The 15,675-nt window shown below is 39.4% G+C and overlaps 1 protein-coding gene across 3 annotated transcripts; it reads left to right on the forward strand.

The window, feature by feature from the left end:
- The first annotated feature begins 3,837 nt into the window (after positions 1-3,837).
- LOC108436600 (B-cell receptor CD22-like) lies at positions 3,838-15,675 on the forward strand. 3 transcript variants are annotated; one of them, XM_017713194.2, is made up of 10 exons: positions 3,838-3,882; positions 7,935-8,000; positions 8,164-8,505; positions 8,591-8,833; positions 11,204-11,545; positions 11,629-11,832; positions 13,988-14,072; positions 14,155-14,209; positions 14,309-14,529; positions 14,647-15,675. In XM_017713194.2, exons 2-10 carry the CDS (start codon positions 7,949-7,951, stop codon positions 14,681-14,683), a joined length of 1,581 nt encoding a protein of 526 aa, XP_017568683.2. In that variant the 5' UTR covers positions 3,838-3,882; positions 7,935-7,948; the 3' UTR covers positions 14,684-15,675. The 3 variants fall into 3 exon arrangements, with proteins under 3 accessions (XP_017568683.2, XP_017568685.2, XP_017568684.2); XM_017713196.2 differs by lacking the exon at positions 11,204-11,545; XM_017713195.2 differs by lacking the exon at positions 14,647-15,675 and having other exon boundaries at positions 14,284-14,343.

Raw genomic sequence — 15,675 nt, forward strand, 5'->3', positions numbered from 1 at the left:
CCAATTCAGATTTCTTTGCAGAATCACTTGCATGGCATTAAAATGAAAGAACTTTATTAGCAGTGGTGATAGGAACCAGACGTCGCAATGTCTACAACACAAATATAGTCATTTCTTTTACTACCAAAACCACCAGTGAACCCACACGTGTCCTGAGTTTTGTGTGTAATGTTGATGAAGGTAAAATAATTGTAGGTCTGAAAAAAATTTTTTTTTGGTTTACAACACCCTGCATGTACATGTCCACCAAGAATAGGTTTAAAATATGCATTTTTTAAGGCAAAATCTTTTCAAAAATACCATCAAACAGTGTCTTCGGCCTAGTGTCTTCGGTAGTGTCTCTGTAACTATTTAATGTAGAACCTATATGTGAGGGAGCGTCTGGTTCCTATGATCACCACTGTGAACAATTCTGGTTTGGTAAATGGCTTTAAAACACAGGAAAACTGACATTGTTTATGTCTCAAATATTTAATTATGCGGCGGCACGGTGGCGTGGTGGGTAGTGCTGTTGCCTCACAGTGAGGAGGGCCTGGGTTCGATTTCCCCAGCTGGGTGGCCAGGGTCCTCTCTGTGTGGAGTTTGCATGTTCTCCCTGTGTCTGTGTGGGTTTCCTCCCACAGTCCAAAGACATGCAGTCAGGCCAATTGGACATGCTAAATTGCCCCTAGGTGTGAGTGACTGTCTGTGTCTGTCTGTCTGCCCTGCAATGGACTGGCGACCTGTCCAGGGTGTGGGATGGATGGATGGATGGATGGATGTCAATTATGCAAAATCAGTGGAGCTCCTCTTTAATGCATTGTCTGTTTAGGCTCCGCTGGAAGTCACTTAGAACACCATGGGGCGCAGGAATGAGGTGGATAGTGGAGCATGAAGTGAAAAACAAACTTAAAAGCTAAGCTTTGAAGCACAGCGCCTAAAACGCAGAGCTGTGCGTATCTCTGATGTGAGCTCGATGTGTGGATGAGAAACGCTCTGAAAACGTCACTCTGTTTTTTTTCTTGATATCAAAAATTCAGCTCTGCATCACTCATTTACTATTAGCACGCTCACTTTGATACTTATCTTCTTTGAGTTAATACAGTAATGTGCAGTGAGCATTTCAAGTAATGAAACTAAATGATCTCTGATGATGTGCAAAGTCTTGGCAGTATATGAATGTTCCTTGTTTTTTTCTTAAATCAGATAATCTCTTACAGTTTCCTCTTTCAAGTCACAGCTCCCCTTCCACCCACATATGTTATCCCTCTACTGTATATGTGATCTCTTCTCCACGTCTTATCGTGAGTGAATAACATTTATCGCTCATTTTTTTAATCTTTGGAATACAAAAATAACTGTATGTTCAATTCAGCAACTTTGTCATTACGTCTGTATGGATGTAATACAGAGTGTAGCCATAAGAACATATGGGTGATGGTATTAAGTTGCAAATTTTAAGTTGATGCTTTTCAGTGCTGCTCATTTTTTTAATAGAATCATAACAAAGCTACGCACTTAGTTGCCAGTTTATTGGGTACACCTAATTTGTACAGTCGTATGCAAATAATTAGGTGCCCCTGGTCAAACATGTTTTGTTGTTTTTCTAAGTGAACATAAGTTAACACATCCTGTATACAGAGAATACATTTCACCTTAACCCGCTGCTGTTTATTTGGGGAGTTTGGGGCAGTCGTGGGCTGGAGGTTAGGGCTCTGGCCCTGTGACCGGAAGGTTGGTGGTTCGATCCCCAGTGCTGACAATCCATGACTGAGGTGTCCTTGAGCAAGACACTGCTCAACTGCTCAACTGCTCCCAACTGCTCCCTGGGCGCCATGGATAGGGCTGCTCACTGCCCCCTAGTGTGTATGTGGTGTTTTACTTCATGGATGGATGGATGGATTAAATGTGGAGGTGGAATTTCCCCGTTTGTGGGATTAAAAAAAGTATCACTTAACTTAAGAAAGGGGATTTAAGGGACTTTGAACGTGGCGTGGTTGTTGGTGCCAGACGGGCTGGTCTGAGTATTTCAGAAACTGCTGATCTACTGGGATTTTCACTCAGAACCATCTCCAGGGTTTACAGAGAACGGTCCAAAAAAGAGGGAATATCCAGTGAGCGGTCACTTGTGTGGACGAAAATGCCTTGTTGATGTGAGAGGTCAGAGGAGAATGGGCAGACTGGTTCCAGATGATAGAAAGGCAACAGCAACTCAAATAACCAACCAAAATCTCTGAGGAACGTTTCCAACTCCTTGTTGAAAGTCTGCCACGAAGAGTTAAGGCAGTTCTGAAGGCAAAAGGGGGTCCAACCTTTTACTAGCAAGGTATTAGGGTGTGAGTGTATAGGTCCAAGGCATCACTAGGAAACAGATCAATACTTAGGTAAGGCAGACCTCTGGTGTTGAGGCCAGGTATTACACCTGACAACTATATGTGAGGGAGCTTTTATAGCCATTAAACTCTTAGGCCGTCTGGTTCCTATCATCACAACTGTCAAAAATTTTGACTCTGTAAGCGTCTCTAGAACAGAGCATTTCACATGAAACCCTTCTGAATGACATTGTTTAAATCTCGAAGATTTAAAGACAGACATTTTGAACGTTTGGTGAAATCCCCCCTTTTTTTTTTTCCCTTGTCTTTTTATTGTTTTTCAATATTACAAAACAAGCAAATAATAACAGTTCACATAAAATGTACATTAAACAACATAATCCCCAACACCCCCCCCCAAAAAAAAAAAAAAAAAATCAATAAAAATAAATATATATATATACATATACATATACACACACATATACACACATATAGATATATACATATACATACATACACACATACACATAAATAAAGTAGGATTAAGTAAAATAAATAAATAGATTTAAAAATAAATAAATAAATCAAAAGCACTCAGCACTTAGCATCATTTTCCTAATTAATTTCCTTCATAATGTCTCAGAAACTCAGTCAACGGTGACCATATTTCTTCAAATTTTATCCCCTTTCCTCTGACAATATAAGTGAGTCGTTCCAATACAATACAGGATGCCATCTCTTTCACCCACATTTGATTTGAGGGTACATCCATTTTCTTCCAGTACAAAGATATTAATCGCCTGGCCTGCAGGAGACCAAAGTCAATCAGTTTTAATTGTCTGGAACTAAAAGTACAGTTCTCTGGATATATACCCAACACACATATTTTTGCCTCAACAGGTACATTTACTCCAACAATCTTAGATAAAGTCTGCATGACTGATTTCCAGTACTGCTGTAATTTTGGACATTCCCATACGCAGTGAAAGAGAGTACCCTTTCCAGCTAAACATTGCTTTTGGGCTTTTAAACATGTAGTTTCCCAGTCCGTCTCCGAAATCCCCCTTTTATGTACTGTCCATTTAGGCTTCGCTGGAAGTCACTCTAAGCATCATGAGGTGCAGGAATGAGGTGAATAAAGGAGCATAAAGTGAAAAACAAACGAAAAAGCTAAGCTTAGAAACAGAGTTGTGTGTATCTCTGATGTGTGCCTGATGTGTGGTTGAGAAATACTCTGAAAATGTCATGATCTGATGGAAGATAAGCTGTTCCTCCACAGCTCTATTAAGTTTTCCTTGATAGCAAAAATTCAGTTCTGTGTCACTCATTTATTATTGGAGTACTCACTTTTATATGTATGTTCCTTCTGAATAAATACAGTAATGTGCAGTTAGTGAGGTTTCTAGTAATCAAACTGAAGGGTCTCTGACGATGTGAAGTCTTGGCAGGATACGGATGTTAGTAGGAAGCTATTTTTTAATCAGATAACGATCTCTAACAGTTTCCTCTTGCTTGAAGTCACACCCCACCTTCCATCCACACATGTGCTCACTCTATTATAAATGTGATCTCTTCTTCATGTCCAAATGTAAGTAAATAAAAGCTTTACAATGTTTTTTTATGTGTAATTCAGCAACTTTATATTCTACTTTGTATGTATGTAATACAGAGTATAGCCATATGAACGTATGGATCATGGTACATAGTTGCAAATTGATGCCATTCAGAGCTCATCTTAATAGAAACACTATGTAGAGCTTAGAGTTGCCAGTTTATTGCATAATCTACATTGCACAGTCGTATGGAAAAGTTGGGGCACCTCAGTGGACATATTGGTCATTTTCTAAGTCTTTGCAGAAAACACATTTATGCACATTTTAAAAGAGCAAAACGCAAATGTCTGTACAAATTTCCCCGGTTGTGGGATTAACAAAATGAGCCAATCGACTTGTTGGGAAAGCCACAAGAGAGAAAAGATCCCCCTTTTTTGGAGACCTGCGCGTCTGCAGTGGCCAGAACAAGCATGTTTTTGTGTGTTATTTGAGCAAAACACTACAAACTATTTCTACATGTTTGGTTTGGTTTCAAACGATTGCTTTTGAAGCGGCAATGTGGCTTATAGGCTGTTTTCAGAATGCAGGCATATCAGATTTGTTTTTCAAATCAAATCTTTTGATACGACTGTCTGCACTGTTATTTGCAAGGGATAAGATTGGATTTGTGTGTCCAGACATCACCAGCTTATCTGCATAGGCTGCAGTGGTAACGATGTAGGAGCAGGGGTGAGGAGTAGCTAAGTAGCGAGCTACTTTTTGTAGTTAACTACAAATTTTTGTGCTGTAGCCGCTACAGTTTTATGAAATGTAGCTAAAAGCTGTAGCACCTATAACGTTAAAATCTGAACCACAGAGCGTGGCCATTAACCGCAGTCACTTCAAGCAAACGGTCTTGGGCTGATCACCTTTTACTAGTAGGCTTAGCTCAGGGGTCGCAACTGAAATGTTAAGAAGGGCCATTTTGTCCTTTCAACAATAATGAAACCACCTTGAGAGCCACAACATGTTATGTCTGTTTTACCATCTTGGCTTTATGTCAAACTTCCCTTGCTCTGCTTTACACTTTAGCTCAGCTATAGCCACTTTTCTTGCACCAGAGTCAGGAAGCTTTTCCGTGAGTTTCTTGTAAAATATCTCTTGTTACAAGGCTAAAGTTCAGCTTCTCAGTCTCCAGCTTCTCGTTCGAAATCCCCTGTTCCACCTTTAATGGTGTTGCAGCACAATCTGGTGCCTCAGGCACCATTTTAGGTGGAACAAGACAATTGATTCAAAGAAGGAGAAAGAAAGCTGACTTCAGTTTTGCGAGTTGTTGCAGATTAAACGTATCAGGAAACGAGCTGGAGTTCTTATAACTGCAAATTCATTCATCTCTAAATCATCGATGTTCGTCTTAAATCTTTCTCTTTGCCTTTTCGTTGTCTGTGTTGCTGTGTGTTATAATGATTTTACAGTAAAGGAGGATTTTTATGTTATTTTAGCTAAATATCTAGTTCCGCTGTGGAGCCGCAGCAGCTCTGCAGCAGTGGAGAGATTATTCAGGCCTGATTCTCACCCCAAACAGAGGCAGAGTCACTGATGAGGATTTTGAGGCTGAAGTGTTGCTGCAGTTTAATAAAGACTCTGAATGTCGTGTCTGTACAGATCCTGCTGAAATGTTTCAGTTGGAGCAGTTTTATTTCAGCAGTTCACAAAGCTTTGCACAAACTTGTTTGGTGTGTATTCGGTTACGTCTGTTGATGTTTGTTAGGAAAAACCTGGAATGATTGATTTTGCCTTTAGTCTAAATCGTTGTTGGATATCTCGCCTTTGGGTGTGTAAGTTTGATAGTTGGTTACACTTCAAGTCTCTTTTTGGTGATGTTTTTGTAAATTTGCAGCTTTTCAGTTGTGTGGTTCTTTCTGGCACATGATTAAATGCAGTGCCTTGTTCACACTACCTGTTGGGCTTGTTTGGTGCGTCAGGTGGAGATTCACAAACATTCTGACAATCACGCTTTGAAAGTAGCTAAAATGTAGCCACTACTTTTTTCTGGAAAAGTAGCTAAATTGTAGCTGCTAAGAATTTAGGAAAGTAGCTACAAAGTAGCTGACTATGAATTTTTCAGTGAATTTCCCAACCCTGCGTAGGAGGTAGTAGCTACGTAGCTATGCAGGTGCATCATCTCAGCCTCTGAACTCTTTAAAATTCCCTGGCAAACTGAAACACATCTGCAAAAATCTGACTGTAATCACATTTCAAACCTAAATGTGGTTTGGATTTGATTTCAGGGGGTTTTTAGTAGTCTAGACTATCAAAAACCAGCCTGAATACAGTCTGGCTTTGCCAATCAGATTTGGGCTGTCAGTCTGAACATTAGTTTCGGATTTATTGGTCGCTCCCTTTTCAAAGAGATAGGATATTCTTCAAATATTCTTAATTACTTACCCTTTACAGATCCATCTTCCATTCTAAATAAATCAAACCTGTATTTAAGGTATAATGATTCAAAGAAAAAAAAATCTTGTCAGGAAATACATATTTTTGTATGCATATGTGCCAATCCCAGTACAATCCCAATTCCAATGAAGTTGGGACGTTGTGTAAAACAAATAAAAACAGAATACAATGGTTTGCAAATCCTTTTCAACCTATATTCAATTGAATACACTACAAAGACAAGATATTTAATGTTCAAACGGATAAACTTTATTGTTTTTTGCAAATATTCACTCATTTTGAATTTGATGCCTGCAACACGTTCCAAAGAAGTTGGGACAGGGGCAACAAAAGACTGGGAAAGTTGAGGAATGCTCAAAAAACACCTGTTTGGAACATTCCACAGGTGAACAGGTTAATTGGAAACAGGTGAGTGTCATGATTGGGTGTAAAGGGAGCATCCCTGAAAGGCTCAGTCGTTCACAAGCAAGGACGGGTGAGGTTCACCACTTTGTGAACAACTGCATGAGCAAATAGTCCAACAGTTTAAGAACAACGTTTCTCAACATGCAATTGCAAGGAATTTAGGGATTTCATCATCTACAGTTCATAATATCATCAAAAGATTCAGAGAATCTGGAGAAATCTCTGCAAGTAATCAGCAAGACAGAATACCATCATTGAATGCTCGTGACCTTCGATCCCTCAGGCGGCACTGCATTAAAAACCAAAATCATTCTGTAACGGATATTCCCACATGGGCTCAGGAACACTTCAGAAAACCACTGTCAGTGAACACAGTTTGTCGCTCCATCTACAAGTGTAAGTTAAATCTCTGCCATGCAAAGCGAAGCCAGATATCAACAACACCCAGAAACGCCGCCGGCTTCTCTGGGCCCGAGCTCATCTGAGATGGACTGATGCAAATGCAAGATGTTCTTTATGTGAAATGCTGCTATTTTTCCCTCAAAATATACTAAAATATATAATTTGGTGAATGTAACCACAGAATTTCATATTTATATCAGTGGTCTATGGGACTTGTTTCCAAAATTCCTCTTGCCAATCTAGATGTTTTGTATACTTGACTTTGGTGGTGAGGTTGTAAGTAAAATTAGCTTCTGATGACTTTTCCAATGAGATCATGCTTGTGTAAAAATGCTCCACAGTAAAATGTGTTCAAGAGTTTTCCTGGTCTTCCAAATTTCTAACTACAGTTACCCATAACAGCCATTTCTCAATGACATTTTGGAGAGTGGAAACTGTGAGCTGGAAGTACTCTGACATCTATTTTACTGACTTCCCCTGGTTTATAGGAATCAATTAGATTCATTTTCAGATCATCAACCTGCTTAGAAGTACTCATGGCCATTGAGTGTTATCACAAGGTTTGAAGGGTCAGAGACTATATTACACTCTGGTCATCAGCTGACAATTCCCATTGGCAAATTATACCTCCCTAAACAGTCCCAATGAGTCACCTAAGACCTTGAGTTAAGCTATACTTTACTACCAGAAGGGTCTCCAAACTTTTACACATGCCACAATTACTACTTTTCTCCAGTCACTAAATATAAACCTAAAAAAATCATCTGTATGGTGTAAATAAATGATAAATGTGTTTCTCATACAACTCAATATATTTATTCATTGTTTTTTTTTTTTCAAGAAATAAATGGAACCATGGACTTCACACAGAATGTTCTACAACTAATCCTGCTACTCAGTATATCAGGTGTGATTATCTTAATATCTTAAGCTTTTCATCGGTTTCTGTCATTTTTATTTTGATGCATTTTATTTTAACTTTTCATATTATGGCATATTATTATGAAGGCATATTATTCGATTGATTTGTTGTGTGGTTTTCTGTGGATTTCACTTCGTATTTGTTTCAGGTTGTCTGGGTGAGAGTGGCTCCTGCAGTCCTCAGACTATCTGTGCTCTGCGGGATTCAGAGGTGACCATGAAGTGTTCCTACCCAGACATCAGCATCAAAACTGTCTTTTGGTTCGGCTTTAAACAGAAAGCTAAATGGAAGAATGAGACGCAACCTGAGGATTTAGCTTTAGACTCAGACTACAAGCAACGGGCAAACTTTAAGAAGACAAGGTCTAGCTCAACTTTTACAATCAGAGAGCTGAGAGAGAGAGACTCAGGAGAATACCACCTCATGATCATCACAGAACAAGGACAGAAACATCTCAACATCTCAACTGCGGTCAATCTAACAGTAACAGGTAAAAATAACAACTAAACTGAACTAGTCTTTTCAATCTCCTCCACTTCATGCTTTGTCATGCTTTGACCTGTATTCTCATTCAGATCTGTGGGTGAAGATGACCACTGACCACAAACAGCAGACAGTGACTCTCACCTGTAGCACTTCCTGCAGTCTGACCTCTAAACCTAAAAACTACTACTGGTATAAGAATGGAGTAAAAACACAGAAGAAAGCTTCCAAGAATCTCCAGCCTCTTGTTTTATCAAGCAAAGCCTCTTGTTTAGATGCTGGAAGTTACTCCTGCTCCGTCAGCGACACTGAAGAAATCCGGTCTTCTGAATTGCGTGAGTGTGAATTCAAGTTCAGTAGTAAGCAGCTGAAGATCAGTACTACGCAGTTAAAATTCAGTACTACGCAGTTAAAGTTCAGTACTAAGCAGCTGAAGTTCAGTACTACGCAGTTAAAGTTCAGTACTAAGCAGCTGAAGTTTAGTACTACGCAGTTAAAGTTCAGTACTAAGCAGCTGAAGTTCAGTACTACGCAGTTAAAGTTCAGTACTAAGCAGCTGAAGTTCAGTACTACGCAGTTAAAGTTCAGTACTAAGCAGCTGAAGTTCAGTACTACGCATTTAAAGTTCAATACTAAGCAGCTAAAGTTCAGTATTAAGCAGTTAAAGTTCAGTACTAAGCAGTTAAAGTTCAGTACTAAGCAGCTAAAGGAATAGTTCGGTGAAAAATCAAATTTGAACAATTTTCCACAAATCACAGATGCAGTTGAAGAGCAATAACATGTTTGGTGTCCAAATTATGCTTTTTTTAGTTTATTGCTGGAGCTACAAGGCTAACATTGTTAGCATCCACAATAAGTCAATAGACACCTAAATCTTTTCCATAAATACCCAAAACCTCTCTCATCCTGCTCTAACCACATCTAGCCCTTCAGAATGGTTGCAAAGGCTTGTGCATATGTAACAGGTTTACTTCTGCGTTGTGTAGGGTTTGATGATGAATTGTTGAAATGATGACATCAGCACACCAGCTGAGCATGAGGGAGCATTTATTTTCTCCACCTGCACAGAGTTTACCAAAAGGCGAATAAACAGTCTTCATTAGTTTTTCTCTCTCACATGCGTTCAGCTGCACCTGTTAAACATGTGCACGCAGATTACAACAAAGCTGCTACACTACACAAACTATACAGATCCTAAAACTGTGAATAAAACTTACAGCTCTTCTTTAAAAACAAACAAATGCATGTATTGCCGTTTAATCTGGTCATATTAAGCAAAAGAAAACAAGAAATATACTGTGAGCAATTAGCACCCACACTTCGTAATTAGCATTCCACCTTAACATAACTGACATCCAACAGCGAATAAAAACGTACTAAAACCTCATAAAACAGGGTGTTAACTGCACAACAGCATAACCAGTGTGTGTTATAATGTTTTTGTGACTGAATTAACTCATTTTATGTCAAAAACTAGAAAATACAGTGTGTTTTAACTTAAAATAAAAATTAAGCACATAACTTCTCTCACAGTGGCGTTTTCCAAACAGGACGAAAGTTGGGGCTATGGCTTACTTCGTGTTCCACTCAAGTAAAGGCTGCTAAAACTCCGCCCATATTGAACTTGCTCTAGTAAATCAAACTTCTCTTTTATATATTTCTCATGCTAAATTTGTAGTAGCCAAAAGAAGCAATAAAATAATTAGAACTAAAAACTAATTTTACAGATAAAATTTTACGTTTCATAGTCCCCCCTTTCTCTCCTCAATGAATTGCTCCAACAATCAATAGCCCTTGCTGATTTCAAAATAAAATTCCTGAAGTGAATAATCTAGTGTAACAACATCACACTGCCACACAAATGCCTGCATAATGCACAAGAATGTGATGGTGAGGGAGTCGTAATTCGGCAGTGTCAGAATTTGTCATAACACAGTGCTTGAGTGCTGCGTTTAACTATATGATGCAGGGTTGTTATTTTTTCTAGCTCACAGTAAGTCATACCATGTTTCAAACTACATCAAGTAGGGGCAGTCATGGGCTGGAGGTTAGGGATCCAGCCTCGTGACCGGAAGGTCGCCGGTTCGATCCCCAGAGCCGACAGCACATGACTGAGGTGTCCTTGAGCAAGACACCTAACCCCCAACTGATCCCTGGGTGCTGTGGATTGGGCTGCCCACCGCTCCGGGCAAGTGTGCTCACTGCTCCCTAGCGTGTGTGTGCTCACTAATGTGTATGTGGTGTTTCACTTAACGGATGGGTTAAATGTGGAGGTGGAATTTCCCCATTGTGGGACTAATAAGGGCCTCTTAATCAACAAGTCTGGGACACCTTTATGAAGACTCTGATACACAGTCATAATTTCAACAATTGATTTGTTGTTTTTTGACATTTTGCACAGCGTCACAACTTTTTTGGGAAATGAGGTTGTGGCTTGTGAGGGTTGAAAGAAGTTTTGGGCATGTGTTTACAAAAAAGATTTTGGTGTCTATTGACTTCTAGTGATTGTTAGCAATGTTAATCTCATAGCTCCTGTGCTAAACGAAAGAAGCAACATTTGGACACCCAAATACGTCTTGGCTGATCAACTGCATCTGGGGTAAGTGGAGGTATTATGTAAATTGTATGAATTCATTCTTTGAATTCTTAATTACATATGAAGTATGTTATCAACATAGAACAGAACTGGTCTGTACCTCCTACAGGTGTTTTTGAGAGCTGTTGGAATGTGACATACACAGACAGAAGACTGTGTGTTTTAGAGGGTTCATCAGTAGACCTTCCCTGCACTTTCTCATATGCCAGTAATCAGACGGTTACTGATGTGTTCTGGTATTATTATTCACTGGAGGAGAAGCCAAAGGAGCTAAGTAAGGAAAAGCAGTTTGCTGGTCGAGTTGAGTATATTGGAGATAAAGAGAGAAACTGCACCCTGAGAATGAGAGATGTAAGAAAGAGAGACTCTGGAGAATATCGCTTTCAGTTCAGAATTGACACTCAAGAAGGAATGTTCTCTGGTAAAGCTGAAGTCTTTCTGAACATTACAGGTAACTGTACATGGCAGACTGTATGGACTTTTCAACTCTTCAAATCAATCTGAAGAAATGTATTTATTGTTCTGCATGTTCAGATCTGCAGGTGAATTCAAGCACAGCATCAGATGGACAGATGGTAACACTGATGTGTAGCACCATCTGCACTCTGCCTAACAACCCCACTTACTTCTGGTACAGGAACAGACAGCCTGTACCTAACAAGGTCACCAGAGACAACAAGCTGTATCTGAACTCAACAAGTAGTGAAGATTTACTCCAGTACTCCTGTACATTACAAAGTAATGGTTCAATTTAAGTATACAATTCAATTATAAATCAATTTAAGTACATGAAGTACACATTTTTACTGAAGTAACCAATGACATTTCAGACCACACCTGCAACACATGGTTGTAGTCTCAGGAGAGATTGTGTAACTGTAGGAAGGGATAGAATTTCTGCTTTTTTGTGAGAAGTCCAGACAGTCATGGGACCCAGAGACAGGACTGAGGAACAGAGAGGAGACAGGGAGATGTTGAGGTACAAAACCTTAATCACAAAACAGGTAGAGCTGGAAATTTATAGGAAATTAGATGGATGGAGGGAAGCTTTGAGCAGTGTCCTTATCCTAAACTTGATTTAGTCCATGACCCAATTATATGAGTTTGAACCATGCCCTCAAAACATGGTTTGAGCTGATGAAGCTGGAAGGGAGAAAACTTTCTTGGTTCTTGGTTGCCTCTGCTTTGTGCTAGAAGACCAAGCAAAGAACTTGATGTAAAATAAAAAGCTGTCCTCATTGTATTCCTATGCATGAATTTACCTAAGAAGACTGGAGTCTGATGAGCAAGACGGTGGTCTCTGACTGCAAAAGATGTTTTCTGATGTCTCTTGACCTGTAACAACTTATAAGCCAGTCCAGTATGCCAGTGCAGGATGCAGGGACTAGTCTCACTGAGTCATACATAATCTCATAATGAAAATATCCATGGACACCTTGAGAATTTTTGGGGTAAAAGTGGGTGAGGATGCAGATATATTACAGTGGGAATAAGAGATAAACCAATCCAATGCCTCATGAAAGTAAAGCTCAAAGTAGGGGGCACTAATATGCTCATCAGCACTATCCAATGGACAAGATGCCTGTTGTTAGCTCATGAATGCAATGTACCACTGACTTTTCTGGAAAGCCCGCTAAAAATGAATTATGCATGTAGATATGTCACACTTGTGCTGAGAACACATTGCATGTGGTCAAAACAAAATTGCCACTAACTAACCTGTTTTACTTGTGTTACAGATTACTCTGGAGGTTAAAAGAGCACAGAACGTAGTAATTAGTGAGTGGTTTTTAGAAAGGCCATACCCTTGCTAGCATCAGATTTTTGCTACAATCCAGCACCAAAACTAAACAAAGGATAACAAATTAACAACTTAAAATGTATTTTCATTATGAGGCCATGACTCGACTCACAAGACTAGCAAGGGGCTACTTTCAGAAGCAAAAGTGGAACAGATGATAAAGCAATATCTGGGCTCAAGGCAGACCAAGATAAAGAGGACAGGTAACGATGGCCATTCTTAATAAGGTGAAAGTCAGTGTTCAGTGTTATGAAATGAGAGCTGAAAAGTTGATGGGTAGAGTGATTCATTATAGTTCATTATTGTGCTTTACAATGAATATTGCCAAAAAACAGACAGAAATCTGGGTGTGAACACCAAATGAACAAGCCAAGGGAAACATTATCAGAAAATAAATTTCTCTAAGTGTATGAGGAAGAAACCTTGAAAACCAGTACTCATCCCTCTTTGGTCAATGCTCAATTGTGGAACAATTGGAGCATCTGGATGAGGCTTTCATTGCAGCAGGAGACTGTTTGGCATGGGAGTGTCCTTGTTGACAGTATGGATGGCAGCTGAGTTATATGAGTGGATAAGAGTCACTGATCATTCAAGCTCCTAAGAAAGTCAGTGGTTCTCCAAGCTGGTCCTCAGAGACCATAGATGGTCCACATTTTTGCTCTATACCTATGAGTTGCAAGTTAGGTTATGCCAAAATCTGGATGGTACCTGAGGACTGGTTTGAGAACCACTGGGTTAAGGGATTCAGGTGGCATTGAAGAATCAAAAAGAAAATAATTCAGCAGTCCAAGGTAAGGTGAGCCAAGTGTAAGAGGTGAGGAACTCTCAGTCCTGTCTTTTTTCAACTAATGAGGGGGGTCCAGCATTCAGCTTGATGCTAACCAAAAGTCTAACTTAAGTTGTCAGAGTTCCTTTCCTACAGTCATGCAATCTCTTCTTGTACTATAACCATTTTTTGAAGGTATTGTGCAATCTTGTAAATGTTATAATAAAGTATAAAATCATCATTATAAGAGCCAGAAATGTTCAGTAGAACTTCTCAAGACCTTAATAATGCATACAAACTGTGGTATGGCTTTGCATGTCTTGAAGGTCCAGAGGACAGCTCAGTGTTACTCACAGTGGGAGTGTCAGTCTTTCTGGTTCTAATACTCATCACAGCAGCTCTATGGATGTGGTACGTGTGCACTGAGATGTTTTATGTATAGTGTCACATTCAGGTTGTATCTAGTTTATACACTGTGCTATTTATTTTTTAGGAGGAGAAAGTTCATGTCAAGTGAAGACCACAGGAGCACTGGAGAGAATGAACAGGTAAGCATGTTAGATATGTCACTGTGATCATGTGACATATTTGCATGTATTGCATTTCACAATACAGTATTTAGCTTTTTCTTTGTTTCTTTTTCACAGGATAATTCTAGTCCTGTGTATGGAAACATCTCAGCATTGGCCTTGACCTCTGACTCAGCATGTACAGCCTCAAATGATCAGAATGATATTCTGTACTACAACTTACGTTTTAAGCATACCCACACTCAAGAAATGCCTGTGTACCACACTAAATTTGCAAAACGCACCCGAGAAAGTGTTCACTATGCAGTTGTGAACTTCCATAGACCTGCTGCTACCCAGTGAGCAAACAAATGCTACTTAATCTATGCATAGTCTAAACCATTTGGCTGTATCTAAAAATCTAAACAATTTTGAAGTCATTCTTGCACCCAAAAGCATCTTTTCATGTTCCATAGGTCTCTGGCAGCTGTAAGAACTGATGATCCATTTTAGATTTACAGCCAGATCCAAAAACACAGAGCCTTAAAATGAACAAAAGAACATCTGGAGGTCAGTGGACTAGGCTTTTAAAGCTGAAGATGCAGGAGCTTCGCTGCAGAATTACACACAAGCAGTTTGACAGATTGACAAAATCTCATATTGGATTATAACGTTCACTAGGTTAAAGGGGACAAGAGAACCAGAGATGTTCTAGACATGATTATCATATTAGGCAACACCACAATGCTATGTGATGTACATTGATTTTTGGTTCTCCACTTGGGCAAGCACACAATGCCACACTCCTTGGGTAAGATTCCAATGCTAAATATAGGTATTACGACTTTTTAATATAGATATTTGAGACTTGTTTTTACTATTATTCAGTGTTTAGAGAAATAGTATTTGCTTGTTGACTGTACATATCTGCAATTTCATTCTACATGCTAAGGGGCAGTCATGGGCTGGAGGTTAGGGAACTGGCTCTTTGACCAGAAGGTTGTTGGTTAAATCCTCAGCGCTGACAGTCCATGAGTGAGGTGTCCTTGAGCAAGACACCTAACCCCCAACTGCTCCCCAGGTGCTGTGGATAGGGCTGCCCACCGCTCTCAAGTTTGCTCACTGCCCCCTTGTGTGTATGTGGTGTTTCACTTCACGGATGGGTTAAATGCAGAGGTGAAATTTCCCTGACTAATAAGTAAGTGTGACTTAATGAGTGATAACAGGCTAATGGCTGACATGTATGATTTCTTTATATATAAATTTCCTAATTCTGCATTATGTGCTGGGTGTATGTATGTTATTATTATACTATTAGATAAGACTGTGTTTAAACTGTGTTTTTTGAGCATTTAGTGTGGGTGCTATAGACATTACAGGCATTGTAGCACAAATAAGTTTGGTTTTAGCACTGAGATGGAAATTATTCTAAAAGTATCAATCTAAAAAATGTAACAAACTGTCATTTCAACTGTGGAAAAAAACATAAAAGGATTGTACTTTCA

The sequence above is a fragment of the Pygocentrus nattereri genome, chromosome 25 (assembly GCF_015220715.1).
Source record: "Pygocentrus nattereri isolate fPygNat1 chromosome 25, fPygNat1.pri, whole genome shotgun sequence".
Taxonomy (NCBI): domain Eukaryota; kingdom Metazoa; phylum Chordata; class Actinopteri; order Characiformes; family Serrasalmidae; genus Pygocentrus; species Pygocentrus nattereri.

Coding starts and splice junctions, on each gene's coding strand:
- LOC108436600 (XM_017713194.2), top strand. CDS start 7,949: ATGGACTTCACACAGAATGTTCTACAACTAATCCTGCTACTCAGTATA. Junction 8,506..8,590: donor GGTCAATCTAACAGTAACAG/GTAAAAATAACA, acceptor ATTCTCATTCAG/ATCTGTGGGTGAAGATGACC. Junction 11,833..13,987: donor GTACTCCTGTACATTACAAA/GTAATGGTTCAA, acceptor CATGTCTTGAAG/GTCCAGAGGACAGCTCAGTG.